We start from the raw sequence: 16060 nt of genomic DNA, 5'->3' as shown, positions 1-16060 counted from the left end.
GGCCAGCCTGTCTGTCTGTAATCAAAGTGAATGGGGCAAGGGCAGGCATCAGACCAGCCGGATGAGATTCATTATTTTCCTCGCTACTTTCTTCTCCTCTCATCCCTTACATCAATTTATAATACCGCTCTCTCATTGCGTCTCCTCTCCCTCTTTCCCAAACCTTCTGCTCATCAAATCCCCCTCCTAGATGTTCTCTCTCTCTCTCTCTCTCTCCCTCTCTCTTCTCCTGGATATTTAGTTTGATTTATTGCCTCTTGTTGGAAAGGTTGGCGTTTTAATAACTCAGCTCCTACTCACCCGGACGAAGAGAGAGAGAAAGTGCGAGAAGAAGAACTTTAGTAAGCACAAAATAAACGTGCGGACAGACAGCAAGGTTTTTCTAGTGCTTTTCTTTTATCTCCCCAGCACTCTCCTACTCTTTCATGTCTTCCGGTTCCTCTTACTGTTCACTTCGGCTGAGGATATAAAAGCTAAACGTGCAGCCGGAATGGATGTCAATTTGAGCTACTCTGTGATCTGTGATACATGCACACACACACCCAACAGCTGTAATGGACTGGGAATGTGAAAACTGACCACCACATAAAAGATGGACCATCTAGTTAATGGTAAAGGGAAACATCGTAATAAAACAAAACAAAACTTTAACCAGAAGATCAATGATGAAAGAGTGGAGTGCTGTCCCTCTTGATAATAAGAAAAAGTACAGATAGAGGTGTAAAATCAACAGAGAGAGAGAGAGAGTCAAAGGCTGGAGAAGTATGTTCATAAGCTAATTGGGCGAAGAGAATGAGAAAGATAGTGAGAGACAGACTGGGAGATTTCTAGCACCAAACAGAGCCTTTATTTAGATGGCGATTATTCACAGTGGTCATTAGAGAACCATATCACTTTCACTCATTTACTGAAAGACAGCGAAGGAGAGGGGGCGAGGGGAGAATGAGAGGGTAATCATTAGAAGATATCACTTTCACCCATCTTCTGAGGAGGGGAAGAATGCCTCAGCAGACATATACAGTCCACATCCTTGAGCAATAAGACAATAACTGGCAATTAATAATTCAAATCACAAACCAGCAGCCACCGTATCCACACGTGGAAGTCACAAAACCTTCTCTTTTCTGTGTCTGATCGGAGGTAACTATCTGATCAAGGTAATATACTGTATTTTGTCTTCTTAGCTATAGGCAGTATATTGTTTGTTCGTTCACAGCATGTCTCCTAGAGCAAGTAAGTTAAAGTGTATACAGAGTTAATTACAATATATGAAGTGGGATTTTTGTAAACCATGCGCACCCGTACCCCTTTAATTAATTTTTGCAGGTATTAAATTTTAAACCTGTCAAACATTGTGATGTAAGAACAGCAGAAAAGGAGGCATTTTATGACACCCAGATCCACAAACACACACACCCAGATATCCCTCTCTCCCAAAACACGACCACCCGCACCCACACACACACACACACACACAACACACACACACACACACACACACACACACACACACACACACACACACACACACACAACACACACACACACCACACACACACACACACACACACACACCTAGTGTCTGATTCCGCAGTAATAACTCAGAGCAAAAATCGTTGACATGAAAAAAGTCATTGACAGAAGGGGGGGAAAAAAAAGAAAATCTGCGTTTTTATCTTCAGCTCATAATTCTAAGTGGTCCAGCCTGTTTGAACGTTTCCTCAGGGAACAATTAACTTGCTTTTAGTTTCTACCACATAAGCATGTCTGCCAAATCCCCATCAGATCGCTCGCTGCCCACAAAAACACACACTGACAGTCAAGGGATTACAGACTGGATACAAACGGGAAAGCATAGATGTGAGACATGTACTAGTATGACTTTACATCAAAGCTGTCACCATTTTGGCTTTTCTATATTGGTATCTAAAGCAAGTATTTATAAAAACAGACAAAATGACAATTGTAGGCTTGTATATGTTGACCTCTTCTATCAAAGCACACAGCTGCTATTCAATTATTCTCTTATCTCATTCAGAGCCACATGACTGAGGAGGTGTGGGATTTGTGTCCCCCTCAAAGGCACTTTGATGGGGTTGAAACCTTGATGTGTTGTAATGGGACAGTCACTTTAACCGCCCTGCTGCCTCCTGCTTGGCTGTATTTAAATGGAAATCTCTATTTTGCCACCAGGAAGAATTGTTTCTTACTAGACACCAGAGCGTAATTATAGAAGTTGCAAGGCGCAAAAGTGGAGTGTCTTGGCAGTAAATACATCAAGACATAACCTACACTACATTTTTGGCAGAATATCAAACTGCATGCACAAACAGCCATAGCTCGTTCATCTCAAAGTTAATTTTACTACAGAGGGTTCACTCAGTCCATCTGGAATGGACAGGAGGAGCGGAGGGAGACACAGTATAGTAGGGGACAGAAAGAGAGAGGAGAGGATAAATTGTGAAGGTGTTCGGGGGGGAGAGGGTGGCTGCTGGCTTGCTGGGAGGATGGAGAGAAAGTGGACAGAGAGCAGAGAGAGACCGCAGCAAGGGGCTGATATATGTGTAGAAGGAACAGAAGGACAGATGAATATGCAGAGCGGGCTGTGTGTCCTCTTCTTGCTTCCATCTGACTCTACTAATCATCCACAAATGCTACATTATATGAGCATTAAAGAGGCATTGTGCAAAAAACACACATTGCGCAAAAAACACTTGTGCTTTTCCTACTATATAACTTTTTTTGGACATAAATCATCAGACTTAATCATCAGTGTGTAGAGTTTGCAGATGGGTCGGTTTTCATCATGTGACCTACTTTCCGGGACATAATACAGAACTTTTTTGTTTGTCTTTGTGTTGTTTTGTCTATTTGTATCTTACTCTTGTATCTGTATAGTGTACGTATATAGAGAGCCCCTGACAACCAGTCAAATTATTATTTCATTTGTGAACATACTTTAGCTGTCAAATTGAACATTTGATCAAAACTGGCAGAATTCTGTACTTTGAAGGAAAAATAGACCAACCCTTTGTAAATGATAAAAGTTTTCAAAATTAAACATTACAATTAAATTTCACTCTAGTCTCATTGCAGACTTCTCCAAACGTTGAGGGGGATGGTAACCAAAGCATTGGGAGGAGAAATCTTTATGGCACTCTTGAACCAATCACATGTCTTGGGCTGGATCTAGCACCCAAGGAAAACAGTCGTGCGAAAAAGGTCAGGAAGGAACTTTTTGGGCCCATGGGTACATTAAAGTTGTTTTGCAGCAAGAAAATCACAGTTTACGTTGGAATTACGGAGATCAGAGAAACGGTTAACCATGGTCCTCATAAATGTGACGGATAAGATGCAACAAAAGAGCCAAGGCTCGGTATTGCTGAAAAGTAAATTCGTCCGATTCATGGTAACGGGCCAATCGAGGAGTCGAAGGATTGTGATAATCAGTGACCTGAAAACATGAGTTTGTGTCTTTGAACTTTCAGCAGGCCACCAGCCCATCTTTAGCAAAAGTTACATAGTGTAGTAGTACGTATTTGATCAAAGAAAAGGTAGGAAAGAATTGTGCAAAAGGACCGCTTGCGAGTGCAGTCCCAACAAAGCGTTCCTTAAAAGGAGTTTAAATTGATTACCACTTCCATCAAGATAGGTGAGAGGAAACAAGGCTCAGGCTAGAGTTAGATGTGTTGAACAGAAAAATCGAAAACCAATAGAGAAAGACAGAAAGCAGATTGGCACTGTGTCGTAATGATGAGTACAAAGACACAATGGATTGCCCACCAAGGTGGATTCAGTAGGGCAAACAGATGAATGATAGCCTAGCATGCGGAAAAGTTTAAACTTATTGCTACTTTAACATGGAAGACCACAATAGCACTGCATTGATCATCACCATTAACTCATGGTTTTAATGTCTGCCTGAAATGCAAATCCCAAAGTGTCCAGTGTTCGCATCAACCACAATGAATGCGAAAGCGGACCATACAGAGAAGTAAGAAGTTTCATAACAAGACAAAAAGGTGGTGCTGAGAAAAAAAAAAAGAGTAAAAAGGGCGGGGCTAAGGGGGGTGAACGGCGAAGCTCAATAAACATGTATAGTACCAAGTGTAATTGCTTGGTAGAAAAGAGAAGATGGGAGATGAGGGGGAGTATGGTAGCGAGGGGTAAAGGCATTTCATCATGCGGGTCCGAAGTATCGGAACTGAGACCAAAAGAAGGGGAGAGAAAAGAGTGGAGTACACCAAAGAAAGCCGCCATGTTCTTACAAAAGGAAAAGGTTGAGATAAAAACACACAAGTAAAGATGTCGAAAACATTGGACTGTAAGAGTAGTAGGCGGCAGAAGAGGGAAAAAATTGCACCCAGAAGCACAAATGGCAAGAAAAGCAAAAGTTGTGAAAAGCTTTTTGTAAAAATTGTTTGATGAGTAAAAATTGTAACTTGGTGTCTTTGTCAAAAATAATTAAAATTTTTATAGTGCAGATAACTATTATGTTAGGACCAAAAGGAAATCAGGAAAGAAAAATAGTAGGTAAAAGTGAGGAGGGGGAGAGGACGTGGACAAAATCGGGGCCACTAGTTTCTTGAAATGTGTAGATGTACCCCTTTAAAACGCAGGCTAGCGATCAAAATAGTAAGGAAAGGGAAGGGATTCAGACAAGACTGAGAAGGGGCCAGTCCTGCGATCCGTGTTGACAAGAAGTGAGAACAGAGGATTGGGAGAGGAGTGTTCGGGTTGGGTTTGCGCTGGATGGCCTGTCCCGCTGTGTGGTGGACGTGTGTGTAGGTGGGGTGTGTGTGCTGGTGTGTGTGTGTGTGTGGTGTGTTGGTGTGTAGGGTAGTGATTACAGTTTGGCGCGGGCTTGGTGTCGCCTTTTATAGTGGAGATAACGGATTAAGAGGCTACTGACACTACTGTACAAGAGAGAGAGAGAAGAGGGAGAGATGGTGAGGAGAGCAAGAGAGGAGGAACAGCAGGAAAGGGAAAAATGCAAGGGACCTAACGGAATATTCCCCTCAAATTCTGAAAATTCCTTTGGCATATGACATAAAATAAGAAGTGATAATTAAATTAAAAAATGTCAAATGGGTGACAAACTTGAATAAGCCACTGAATGCACATGCTTCCACACAGGGCACTTGAATGGGTCACTGAATGGTTTAATAGTATAAAAATTATGTAAATTGTGGGAAATGGCCTTTGCACCAGATCTCAACCTAACTGAACACCTGTGGGAGAGCTTTAGACCAACACAATAGTCAGCACACCACCATCATCAAAACACCAATTGAGGGAATCTTATGGGAGAATAGTGATCACTCCTCAATCACTGACGCCATTCAGGAGGCTCATGGGAGCCCAAAACCTTACTAAGACACTTATTTTCTTTTTGTTCTTTTCTTTTGTTTGTCACCTTCTGTATCTGGGCATGCACATATACACATAAAAAACAGCTGACCACTTCTTAAACCTCTTCACCCAGATTCCATAACACAAACAGTCCTGAAAACATAATATGCACATAAATGACACTTAAAAGCAATGACAGGGACTTCTAACTTTCAATATGCTAAGGAAAAACTGAGAAAAAAAAAATCAATATAGACTTGGACTTCAAGTTTACATATTCATGAATCATCTTTAGCTTGATCCGAGTTGGTTAAAAAAGGCCTCGGAAAACCTTTGAAAAAAACGTTGGAAAAAATATCTTCTTGAGGTGTGCCGTCTTAAGCAATTTCCTGCCAAAAGACAGTTTGGGCTATTTCACAAGAAATGTTCTGTTATGTCACATTCTTGTGTGCACCAATTATAGTTTAGGAATCATTTAATAAAAACATGATGATAAGTTGTGGGGCTGTTTGCCTCTGTTGCCAGGCAACTGCTAATCAAATCTGATCAAACACCCACAGTCCTGACTTAGCGTTTTAGAAGTTTTTAGACAAACTAAAGATGTTTTTTTTCCAAACATAAACTTGTATAAATTGTTGCATATATAGTCATTTATAATCTGTAGTATATATAGTAAATGCAATAGAGAAATACAAATTAGGCTCATAGGAATTGTACATGAAAAGCTGAGTAAAGGACAGAAAATGTTTGCTGAGATAAACAATGTTGGGAGATGTGGTGGAGAAAACATATTTGACCAGTAATGAGAAGATCAATGAGAGGGAAGATTAGGACGGATGATAGATAGAGATTGAAGAAAAAAGAGGGTAAAGATTTTGGAAAGGGTGCTGATAATGATGAATAGCAGACACACAGGAATTGAAACATTAAAGAGGAGGAGACAGAGAAGGTTTGAGAAAAGAAGCTGTAAAGTTAGTGCTAAGAGTTATTTTTCTTCCTGTTTAGTTAAAGCGGACATTAGTATGTGCAAAATCCCTCGGCTATGCAATCAACACGGCTCTCAATTTAGTGCAAAATAACTGTATGATTTTAATTGGTGCTCCCATGAGGTAAATGAGACCACTTTTCTCTCTAATCTAATCTGAGTCAAGAAGGGAAACTGGTCAATTTATAGTCTAAGACAAAAAAATTAGCTGCAGGGCCACTGCATACAGAAACTGTTCTGTTCTGAAGACAACTCCAAATTGAAAGTTAGAAAGTTTTTCAGAGCAATGGGAGGAGAATGAAATGAATTTTCACAAAGCAGTGTTAACCTCTGGCACTCTGGCAAAAATTTGTTAGGCTCTGTCTGGTCCTTTAGATCAATCAAAATGAGAGTGAGAGAGATTCCTGTAGAGTGAGTTACTCATCCCTGGTCCGCTCCACGTTTGCTGAAGGAGCACTGGCTCACTAGGGACAAATTAGCCACACAGGAGCACTGAGGCATCATGGGAAATTAATGATCAGGACCTCCAGGAAGTGAGCTAATGAGTCCTAGTGCCACACGCACATGTAGCCTACAATTACCACACACACGCACACACACACAGGATAAAAGATAAAGAAAGACAGAAAAGGGAGGGAGTCCTGTAGGAAGGAAATAGCCAAACAGTTGCAGCAAATAACAAAAAGCTATCAATGTCTTTGTCTGCATGAGTGATGGACACACCCACGCAACACACACACACACACACACACACACACACACACACACACACACACACACACAGAGAATCAGATAATTAGAGAGGACCACCAGTGGCTTTCGCCCATGGAGGCATAGTGATAACTGTCACTACACCCTCCCCTGGGGCAGCTGACAACAACCAGTGAATTACAACAACCAGTGAATTAATACTTAACAAGCACACGCACACACACACACCTCATGGAGCCAGGTGTGGCTGAACAGAGGAGCTGCTCATGGTCTGACAGGTGTCTCTAAGTTTGTCGTCAGAGCCTACTGTATTTAGTAGCTATTTAACTATTCAGCTCCAGGCGAGTCATGTCAGGAGGGAGAAAAGAAGAAAAGGGTCCCAAAACTGGACCTATGACAGACTGTGTCCCCACACCAGTCGGCGCACCTCTCAAGGATTTGACCTTGCACTACAGTATGAAACATCACCACACCCTAGTCCACCGATTGGCCCAAAGTTTCCCCGACACCGCCCTCAGCTCGGCGGATCCGCCCTTCCAACGCTCCGCTCAGCCAGTTGCTGCCAAACCAGCTGGCATTTTCAATTGATATCCTGTTAACGACCTCTAATCTCAGGTTTAGGAGGCCTATCTTTTATTACTTTTAAGGAAAGACATCAAGAGTTCAAAGCCACCATGCGGACCACGGAGAAACTCCCAAGAACGTTTCCCTGTGGAAGTGCACACCTCCCACTCTGCAGCCTGTGATTTAACCTGTTTTTTTGTGTGTGGGGTGGGGGGGGGTGTGTGTTGAGCAACTTTAATCAGTTTACCTTAATGCATCAGGCGAAACTGCAGCAGCACATGATGTAGACGTTTGTTCATGAGTTGTTGAAGCTTGCTTGGGGAAGTTTTTCACCGAGCTCCTCTCTCGGCCGAGTCTCCTCACCTGATTTGCACGCCACTCCCCGCCGGTGCAGACCCTCCCCGCGGCCCCGAGGATGGGGACACCGGGAGCTCTGCCTGCTTGGAAAGCCACGATTTTCTTCTTCAACTTGATCTCAGCTGCTGTGTCCAAAAGACACGTCGTGTATTGGAATTCCACAAACACAAGGTGAGAAAACACTGTGCGCTAAAAGATGCTACTTTTCAGTAGCCTAGTTGCATAGCCTACCAGATGAGAATACCTATTCTCTGCGACCCATCTCACTGCGGCCCAAATGAAGGTTTCATATGAAGAGCAAGATTTTGTTCATTTTGACGTACTTTGCATAGAGCTGGCCTAAACTTGCACAGCCATGCCATTCCACAACGACCACAATAATTCCTATTAAATGAGTCAGAGTGTTGATGGTTTAAAGAATCTCTGCTATGCGCCACATCACATCCTCGTGTAGGCTATTGGTTTGATTACTTAAAACCTGCACTAACCCAAAAGCTAGCAGACAGGTATTTTAGTTAAATGAAGAACCCTAAACGGTGGGGAGCCAAAGTGGCCTGATCTCACCTTCTTCAGGCAGCTATTTTTATCATAATTACCCCACTCTAACTCTGGCGTTCACTTGCACACTGGCTTTTGGAGTTAGTTATTATTCTACTTATAGAATGCCAGAGGTAAGGGTTTCTTCCTAAGTGGTTGTTCTAAATAGTGTCCTAGATAGGCCTAGCATTCGGAGGACACAGGTGTATATTAAAGTCTAAAGTGCTGCTGTGCATAAGCAAACATGTAGTTGGATAATGGGAAGGTGTGTGTGTTTGTGAGTGTGGTTAAAGAGTTGATTGGGGCCATTAGCAAGGCAGAGTGAGGGTCACCTGCTGATCCAGGTGTTCCAGACTGGATAATTGAAGGGTTGAGGTGGGAGACCTGCAGGGTAGTAGGGTTACTGGCCAAAACAACATGCTTTCTCACCCGCCTATTTAGAGACTCTCGCTCTCTGTAAGGCCTGATTCCCCAAACAATCTTTCAAATGAATGACCTTTTTAGCTAATAGCTTTTGGCCACAGAGACCACTTTTTCAGTGACTGTTTTGTTGTTTTACATTTATGGATGCACAAATGTACAGAGATATGACTCAGAAGACAAAATTTCCCCTAGGGTTCCTTTTGTCAGACCACCCTGTACTGTAAAACCCAGTCCTGTAAATGGGATCCAACAGAAATGTGGTAGGGAGGAACACTGAGGATTAGGAAGCACCTTCTTGTTCCCCAGGGATTCAGACATGAATGGTCGCAGTCTGTGGCAGGGCCACACAGTTGGCTGCAACACCACACAATCACAATGCCATCAGCATCACGGCAGAGGGTAACCCACTGTGGCAGAGAATCACTCTCATCAGCAACACCACCCAATCACAAAGCTATCAGCAGAGCCGTGATGTTGCACCCGGGCCAGAATCCCCTGGGTGTACTGCTAGGACTCTCTTTTTCTCTCCTCCTCTCCTCTCTCTTCATTACCTCCCTTGTTACATCCCACTCTCCTTCTCATTTTTTCGTCTGCACTCCCCCCCCCCACCTCCTTCACCCCCTTCACCCCCTTAATCTCTCCTGACTCACTCCTGCCCAGTGATGGATATTGCCGGTGTGATTAGTTGAGCTTCAGTCATTTTCCCATACCATATTTTCTATTAGCTGCCAGCCAGCCTGGTTGTCCAGAGGCCTTTAAATGCAGCCTGGTGACAGAAAAGGAGCATAGGAACTGAAGAGAGATACTTTTGTTGGCATGACGCTGCACGGTAGGATGCAGGACTCCACTCATGCTACACAGGGACTCTAGATCACAAAATAACCAAATTTGGCTTGTTTATTTGTCCACAATGTTGTCATAGTTGAACTATTCTGTATTCTATTCTATTATTATTGTAAGTGTTGAGCTTCTGGCTCATTTCTCAAAGCTGCTCCAATCAGTATTGTTATATTAAAAATAGACCAGATGACAAAATGTTAAAGGAGTCTTTCATTTTGACGAACACACGGAGAGTTCCCTTTTAGCTCCATGAAGCGTTTTGGCATTTTTTTTTGGTTTCAGAGCCAAGTTCTTTTTTCATTTAGTTACACCACTTTCATCACTGTTGCTTATAGCAAAATAGCTCTGAAAAAGCCACTTTAAGCTACTTGGTAATCACCAAATGGCAGTTAGCAACTAGTGGAGTATGTAGCTGCTAAAGAACCAGATATTTGTATCAGAACTTGGTGAAGAACAAAACAGGGCAAATATTGGTGAGGGAAGTTTGGACTTACACTCACCAGCTTGCCAAAAGCTTGAAATGCTAATGTTGGTCTGTATCTGCTAGGTCTGTAAATAGGCATGTGTTTGCTAACATTGCAACTTTAAAAGCTAATATGTCGATGTTGTGTTTTCCAATATCAATTAATGAAGATTAAAATTCATCCTAAATTTACTGGAACATATTATCAGACTTTGTTTTTTGTGCCCTGCTGGAGCTTCTGCCTCCGTGACCTGACCCTAGATAAGGGGTTAAAGATGGATGGATGGATGGATGTATGTTGATGTAGGGAATTCACTGGAAAAACAACTCAAGAGGAGCTAGCTGCCGTTAGCCTTCAGACATTACATTAACGCTTGGCTTGTATACAGTAACATAACTGTAGCTGGCGAGCAAACAGGCCCCTCTATAATACAGACAGACAAAATTATCTGGCCATCACCTTTACTTCGACATCTAGATTTATGGTTTTAATGAAGCTGGGGCAGTGAAGAGGAGACTGAAGGGCCTTGTTGCTCTGCTCTTCGCTGGCTAATGTTAGTGTAACAAAGGCTCTGCAAAGCATTTAACACCCTCTAGATTGAAAAATGGAGCTCTGAAATGGAAGTGATAGACTGACTGCATGGTCAGCGTCAAACATCAAGGAATCAAGATACCCCGGCCTCTTTTATTGTGGGGCTCAAGTGGTTCGATTGCCCTTTTATGATTTTATGAACAGATTTTACGACCGTTCTTGGTTTTATCATGGTATTTCTCTCAGAGCGATAGTTCCTTATTAGAGGAGAAATTATCTTGTACTTCCTGGAGCAGTTAAAAGGTTGGTAAAATATAACCACGGTGCTGTAAGCTTGACTCTGCTGACAGTATACCTCAGTTGTCCCCTGTGTAGCAAGCTCAGACTAGTTTATTGGCGTATTCAGCCCCCTCCTCTGTGCCATAGTGTGTTTTAAAACCTGTTGACCAGCCTATTTGCTGATACAATAGTGTCTGCCTTTTTGTGCTTCATTCGTCTTCATAAATTTACTCAGAATCTGTCAGGAAGTTAACTCAGTGCACCAAAACTTTAAGGATTGAATTCCCTTTTTGTTGTTGCAAAAGATGGTTTGAAGGAGGCTTTTGCCATCTATAAATGATGTGCTCATACATCTATAACAATAATAAATGTCACCCAAACCAGAGCCTTAAATGAGCTACTCCATTTCCCTGTCCTGTGGATGACTTACCCTTGGTCTTGGCTCATGCTTCTACTATTGCTCTCCCTCTTATCCGACATGGCATGTCGGAGGCAAACTTGTTGCAACAGTTTCTCTGAATCACAGCTCAAACTCTCGTTTCCAGACTCCTCTTGTCTTTACATTTCATCAGAGCAGTGGATTAGCTGGGTTTCAATTGGAGGTAGTGTTTTACCATTTACATAGAGAGATTCGGCAATACAGGAATATTCTATCCATTTTTTTCTTACCTGTATCCGTATCTCTTGCTCACACTGGAAGTACTCTGCAAGTTTAGACACAGACCTTAAAGCATTTACAACAACACCAGACCCCTCTGAACACTCTCTCTCTTTCTTCTTGTCTGTGTCTCTCTCCCCTCTTCTGACAAAAGCTCAGGGGGGAGCTCTAAGCCAGTGAAGCATGTTTAAACGGTGTGTGAGGAGATGAATATTTGTATTGGTTTTCTGTATCTTTATTGAAAGCAGCCCTCATAAGTCTTCTGTGTAATTTCTGCTCTGTTTATGCATCATTTCCCTTTTGTGTGCAGTCATGAATGATCTAGTTTAAATACCAAAGTAAATCACATTCTGCATACCATACCTTCTTACACACACACACACACACACACACACACACACACACACACACACCTGATCTGTGGGCGAGCAGACACATGACAGTGCTTGTAATTGTGTCTTGTCAGAGAAGATGATTGCACTTCTATATTTCGTGTGTGTGTGTGCGTGTTGTGTTACTGTGTGTTACTGTGTTTCTCTTACTGCCTGCTATCCCTCCTCACTGTGTCTGTCTCTGTACTAATCTCTGTCTTCCTCTGGTAAATGATTAACATGGAGAACCTGGCTGAACTATAATCAACAAACCCACAGTGAGGTAATTACCACTTTATTCCCTGTCCTGCTAACAAAGCAATCTCTCTCTCTCTCTTCTCTCTCTCTCTCTCTCTCTTTCTCTCTCTCTCACTCACTCTCTCTGTGTGTCTCTGTTCTCATTTGTCATCTAACTGTATCAATATCTCCCTCCTTTTCTGTCTTTCTGTGTCAATGCCTATTGTCTCACTCGCCGCTGTGCTCTGTGTAGATCCAGAGTTGTTTTGTTAGGCTGATTGTGTACCTTATCTTTCTCTGTAAATGTGTTTGTTTGTGGTATTGAGTGTATTATCTAGAGGTAAACTGTGAATGAGTTAACTTTTTGTACATTTAAGCTTCTTCATCTCTGTCGGGAAAACAATGCGAGGCAGTGTTTTTAGTGATCTGTACGCTTGTGAATTGGTACCATTGTTGTCGGTTGAAGTGTGTGTGTGTGTGTGTGTGTGTGTGTGTGTGTGTGTGTGTGTGTGTGTGTGTGTGTGTGTGTGTGTGTGTGTGTGTGTGTGTGTGTGTGTGTGTGTGTGTGTGTGTGTGTGTGTGTGTGTGTGTGTGTGTGTGTGTGTGTGTGTAACTCTTTGTTACCGTGAGAAGCGATGGAGTGTGCTACATATAAGTTTTGGAAAAACAAAACCCAGGATGCCCAGCCTTATTAAGGCACACATAAGTTATGATTAATTTGTGATCTTGCAGATGATTTGTGGTTTTTACTAGTTTCCGAGATTTCTCCTCTGCTCACAGCAAGTAGTGAAAGTGGCTTTGACTGGAAAAACTCTCAATTCCGGCCAGCTGTGGGAACATTTACCAACTGCTGTGCCGGCCTCCCGTCTAAATAGGTCATTGTTTTGTTTCCACTTGTTAGTTGATTTGAGGTGTGACTAAAGTGTTGGAGGGAAAAGGCATGTTATTGCCTTTGGATACTTAGTTTTTTAAAGGTGGGGCGTGCAGATAAGAGTATTGTGCAACCATGTTTTTTTTGTGTCACGTGGGATCACTTTGTGTCAAGGGAATTTTTACAGGTGACTACCAACTGTGTGTATATCTGTGTGAAATCAGTAATCCTCCCTTGTTAGATATATTCAATATTTTGTTATGTTATACCCAAGAGTGAAACCAACATAAAAGTTGCAAGACAAAAATAATCTTTGCAACTGAATTGAAAACACACACACAACACACAACACACACACACACACACACCACACACACCACCACACACACACACACACAGAGAGGAAGATTCAAGCACACTGTGTTGAAAATGAGGTTTAGGCAGAGGCCTAGCAGTGAGGATGTCTGTATTTAAATGCATCAGATAGTCACAGTGTGGCTTCGAGCCGTCGGAGCAGACATGGTGTACGAGCATGAAAGGACGGCGGCTCTCTCCTCCTGGTCAGGATATTTAGTCAATCGATACCAATTTAACACCCAGATTTTATCGCCGGCCCCTCGCATTATCACCAGACTGCATATGGACCCATCTCTTTCCCAATTTCTCTCCCTACGCTGCCCTGTTTCTCTGTGTACACACATACATCAATATTAGGTTGCATTAAGCTGTAATAAGTTGCATTGTACAAATGTTTCCATTGGGATGGAACAGCTGTGGGATGAAATGAGCTTCAGCGGTCTGCCCTTCGGTTGGCACAGCACAGCCTGGTTTTGGCACAAAATGGCTGCTGAGCTGTATGGGTGTGAAGAAGGAGGTTATGGTGGTTAAGGACTGTTGTGGGCACCGAGCGGGAGCGCATTCATTCATCATTCATTCATTCATTCATGGCACACAATGACTTGGCATTGTTGTAGATGTCAGTCCAACTGTGTATTTCTGTGACATAAAAAACAGCAACGAAATTGTGGCGGGAGAATTTATGAACTCAGAATCTGGGAAACACTGTTGACTTTAGCTTGATCAAAATAACACAATCTGCTTGTTGTTTAGCCAATGCACGCATTTCCGAATTACACGCACACACACACACAAACACATGCACTCAAGACAGGCAGACACACACACTCAAGTACATATATCCTCACACAATGCTCTTCCACTCAGCTCAGAAATCCTGCCAAGAGGCGACCTGGGAATTCCCTGAGACAGAAATTGAATTAGTATTGACCCAGGCAGAGCAAAAGGCTGTAGCAGGAACATGGATTGTTGTACCATACAGGGTTCTTGCTGCCAGGAGGACACTGAGACATGTCATCATACCTCAAGTCTTCAGAGGTGCTCAAGAACAGTCGCTCCAAAGCTCTTTTTCTGCCTGTGTTGTCTATATTGCTCACCAATAGTTGCTGTAGTTTTCCTTTATCTCCAAGAAAAGAGAGACATGCCAATGTCTATTTACTCAACAAACCTGATGAATCCTGTGAAGAAACAGTTCAATATGTTTGTTTCTATGAACTTATGACAAATATTGATACAGGTTTTCCAGTATTAATTACTTCAGTTTTAGTTACATGAGTCTTGTCATTCACAGCTAGGAAGGATAAAACATCAATTTTCTACCTTTTTTTTTTTTTTTTTTTTTTTTTTTTTTTTTTGCATCTTGTCATACGTCTTTTTTAAAATCTGATAAGTGTTTTACAAGCCACTAATTTGGACACGGTGCTAAAGCAGGTGTCCATGTGAATGACATACTTTAACAAATTTAGATGTGTTTAACATGCTTACATCTTTTCACAATTGTTTCAATGTAAAAACTGTAAAGAAGCAGTTTTAAGTAATGTTTTTTTCTAAGATTTGATGTTGAGAAATTATTGTTTTTATTGTGTTTTTGTAAATTTGCATGACATACCTCTATAATAACAATAATTGGGAGTTGGCATTCTGCAATGGAAAAGCATTATGAAGAATAAAAAAAACGTTTTGCTTTCAAATGTAATCAATCATACAGATTACAGATTCTGTTACAGGTCTGGAAAAATCCTCAAATGGTAAAAAGCAGAAAACACACTTCAATAATTGTCATGGTTTTCCCGTCAGTTGCTATCTTTGACTGCCAGTTTGTCAGGTTTTATTTGTTGATTCAGTATGTTATAATTCTGTCTTTTACAAATCCAAACTTTCTTGTGACCTAGCATGTACTGTAGGTTACACTATAATTTGCTCGCTGCAGCAGTGTGTCTTGACTTGAGATGGTGTGCATTGGAAGCCGTAGAGTAGAGATAGAAGAGGCCGTCTTCACACCAGAGCGAGCTTGATGGACTAATAAACCTGCTAGAAAGCACAGCGCCATTCCACTTTATCTAGACGCAACAAAGAGACACTTCTACTACTTCTTCTTCTCTGCTTATCAGAATTATATTCTTATAAAAAGAGCTTCAAATAACACTTTCTGCTATATTCCCTGTTTCTAAAAAAAAAAACTTTCATCCTGTGCTTTGTGATTTCCAGAGGAGATGACAAATGTGTTGATATTTTGAATCTACTGTATGATTTTTGTGAAACTTTTCCATTGTGGAACAAAGATTTAATATTATTTTGCCATTGCCACCCAGAAGTATGGCACCACAGCCTACTTTCCAGCCCCCAGTGATGTGAGACACACACACATTCCTCTTCTTTGTTTCTTTTTGGGCTGGCATACACATACCACAAACACACCACATATGAATATACACTCTTCCCTCTCTGCTTCCTTTTTCTTCTGAGCCCCCAGAGATTGTAAAAACATTAGTCCTGCAGTGGTGGGAGCAAGGGATGGAGAAT

The 16060-nt window shown here is 41.9% G+C and overlaps 1 protein-coding gene across 1 annotated transcript in view; it reads left to right on the top strand.

Annotated features, from left to right (window-relative positions):
* Positions 1–7567: 7567 nt before the first annotated feature.
* Positions 7568–16060, top strand: part of efna4 (ephrin A4) — a 31990-nt gene continuing 23497 nt past the window's right edge. Inside the window, exon 1 of the mRNA XM_032519551.1 lies at positions 7568–8140. Within this exon, the coding sequence (XP_032375442.1) occupies positions 8028–8140 (113 nt within the window). The 5' untranslated portion in view covers positions 7568–8027. The remainder of the gene's footprint in view (positions 8141–16060) is intronic.

This window comes from Etheostoma spectabile, chromosome 6, assembly GCF_008692095.1.
Source record: "Etheostoma spectabile isolate EspeVRDwgs_2016 chromosome 6, UIUC_Espe_1.0, whole genome shotgun sequence".
NCBI classification, from domain to species: Eukaryota; Metazoa; Chordata; class Actinopteri; order Perciformes; family Percidae; genus Etheostoma; species Etheostoma spectabile.
This window is presented reverse-complemented; position numbering and strand designations above follow the sequence as displayed.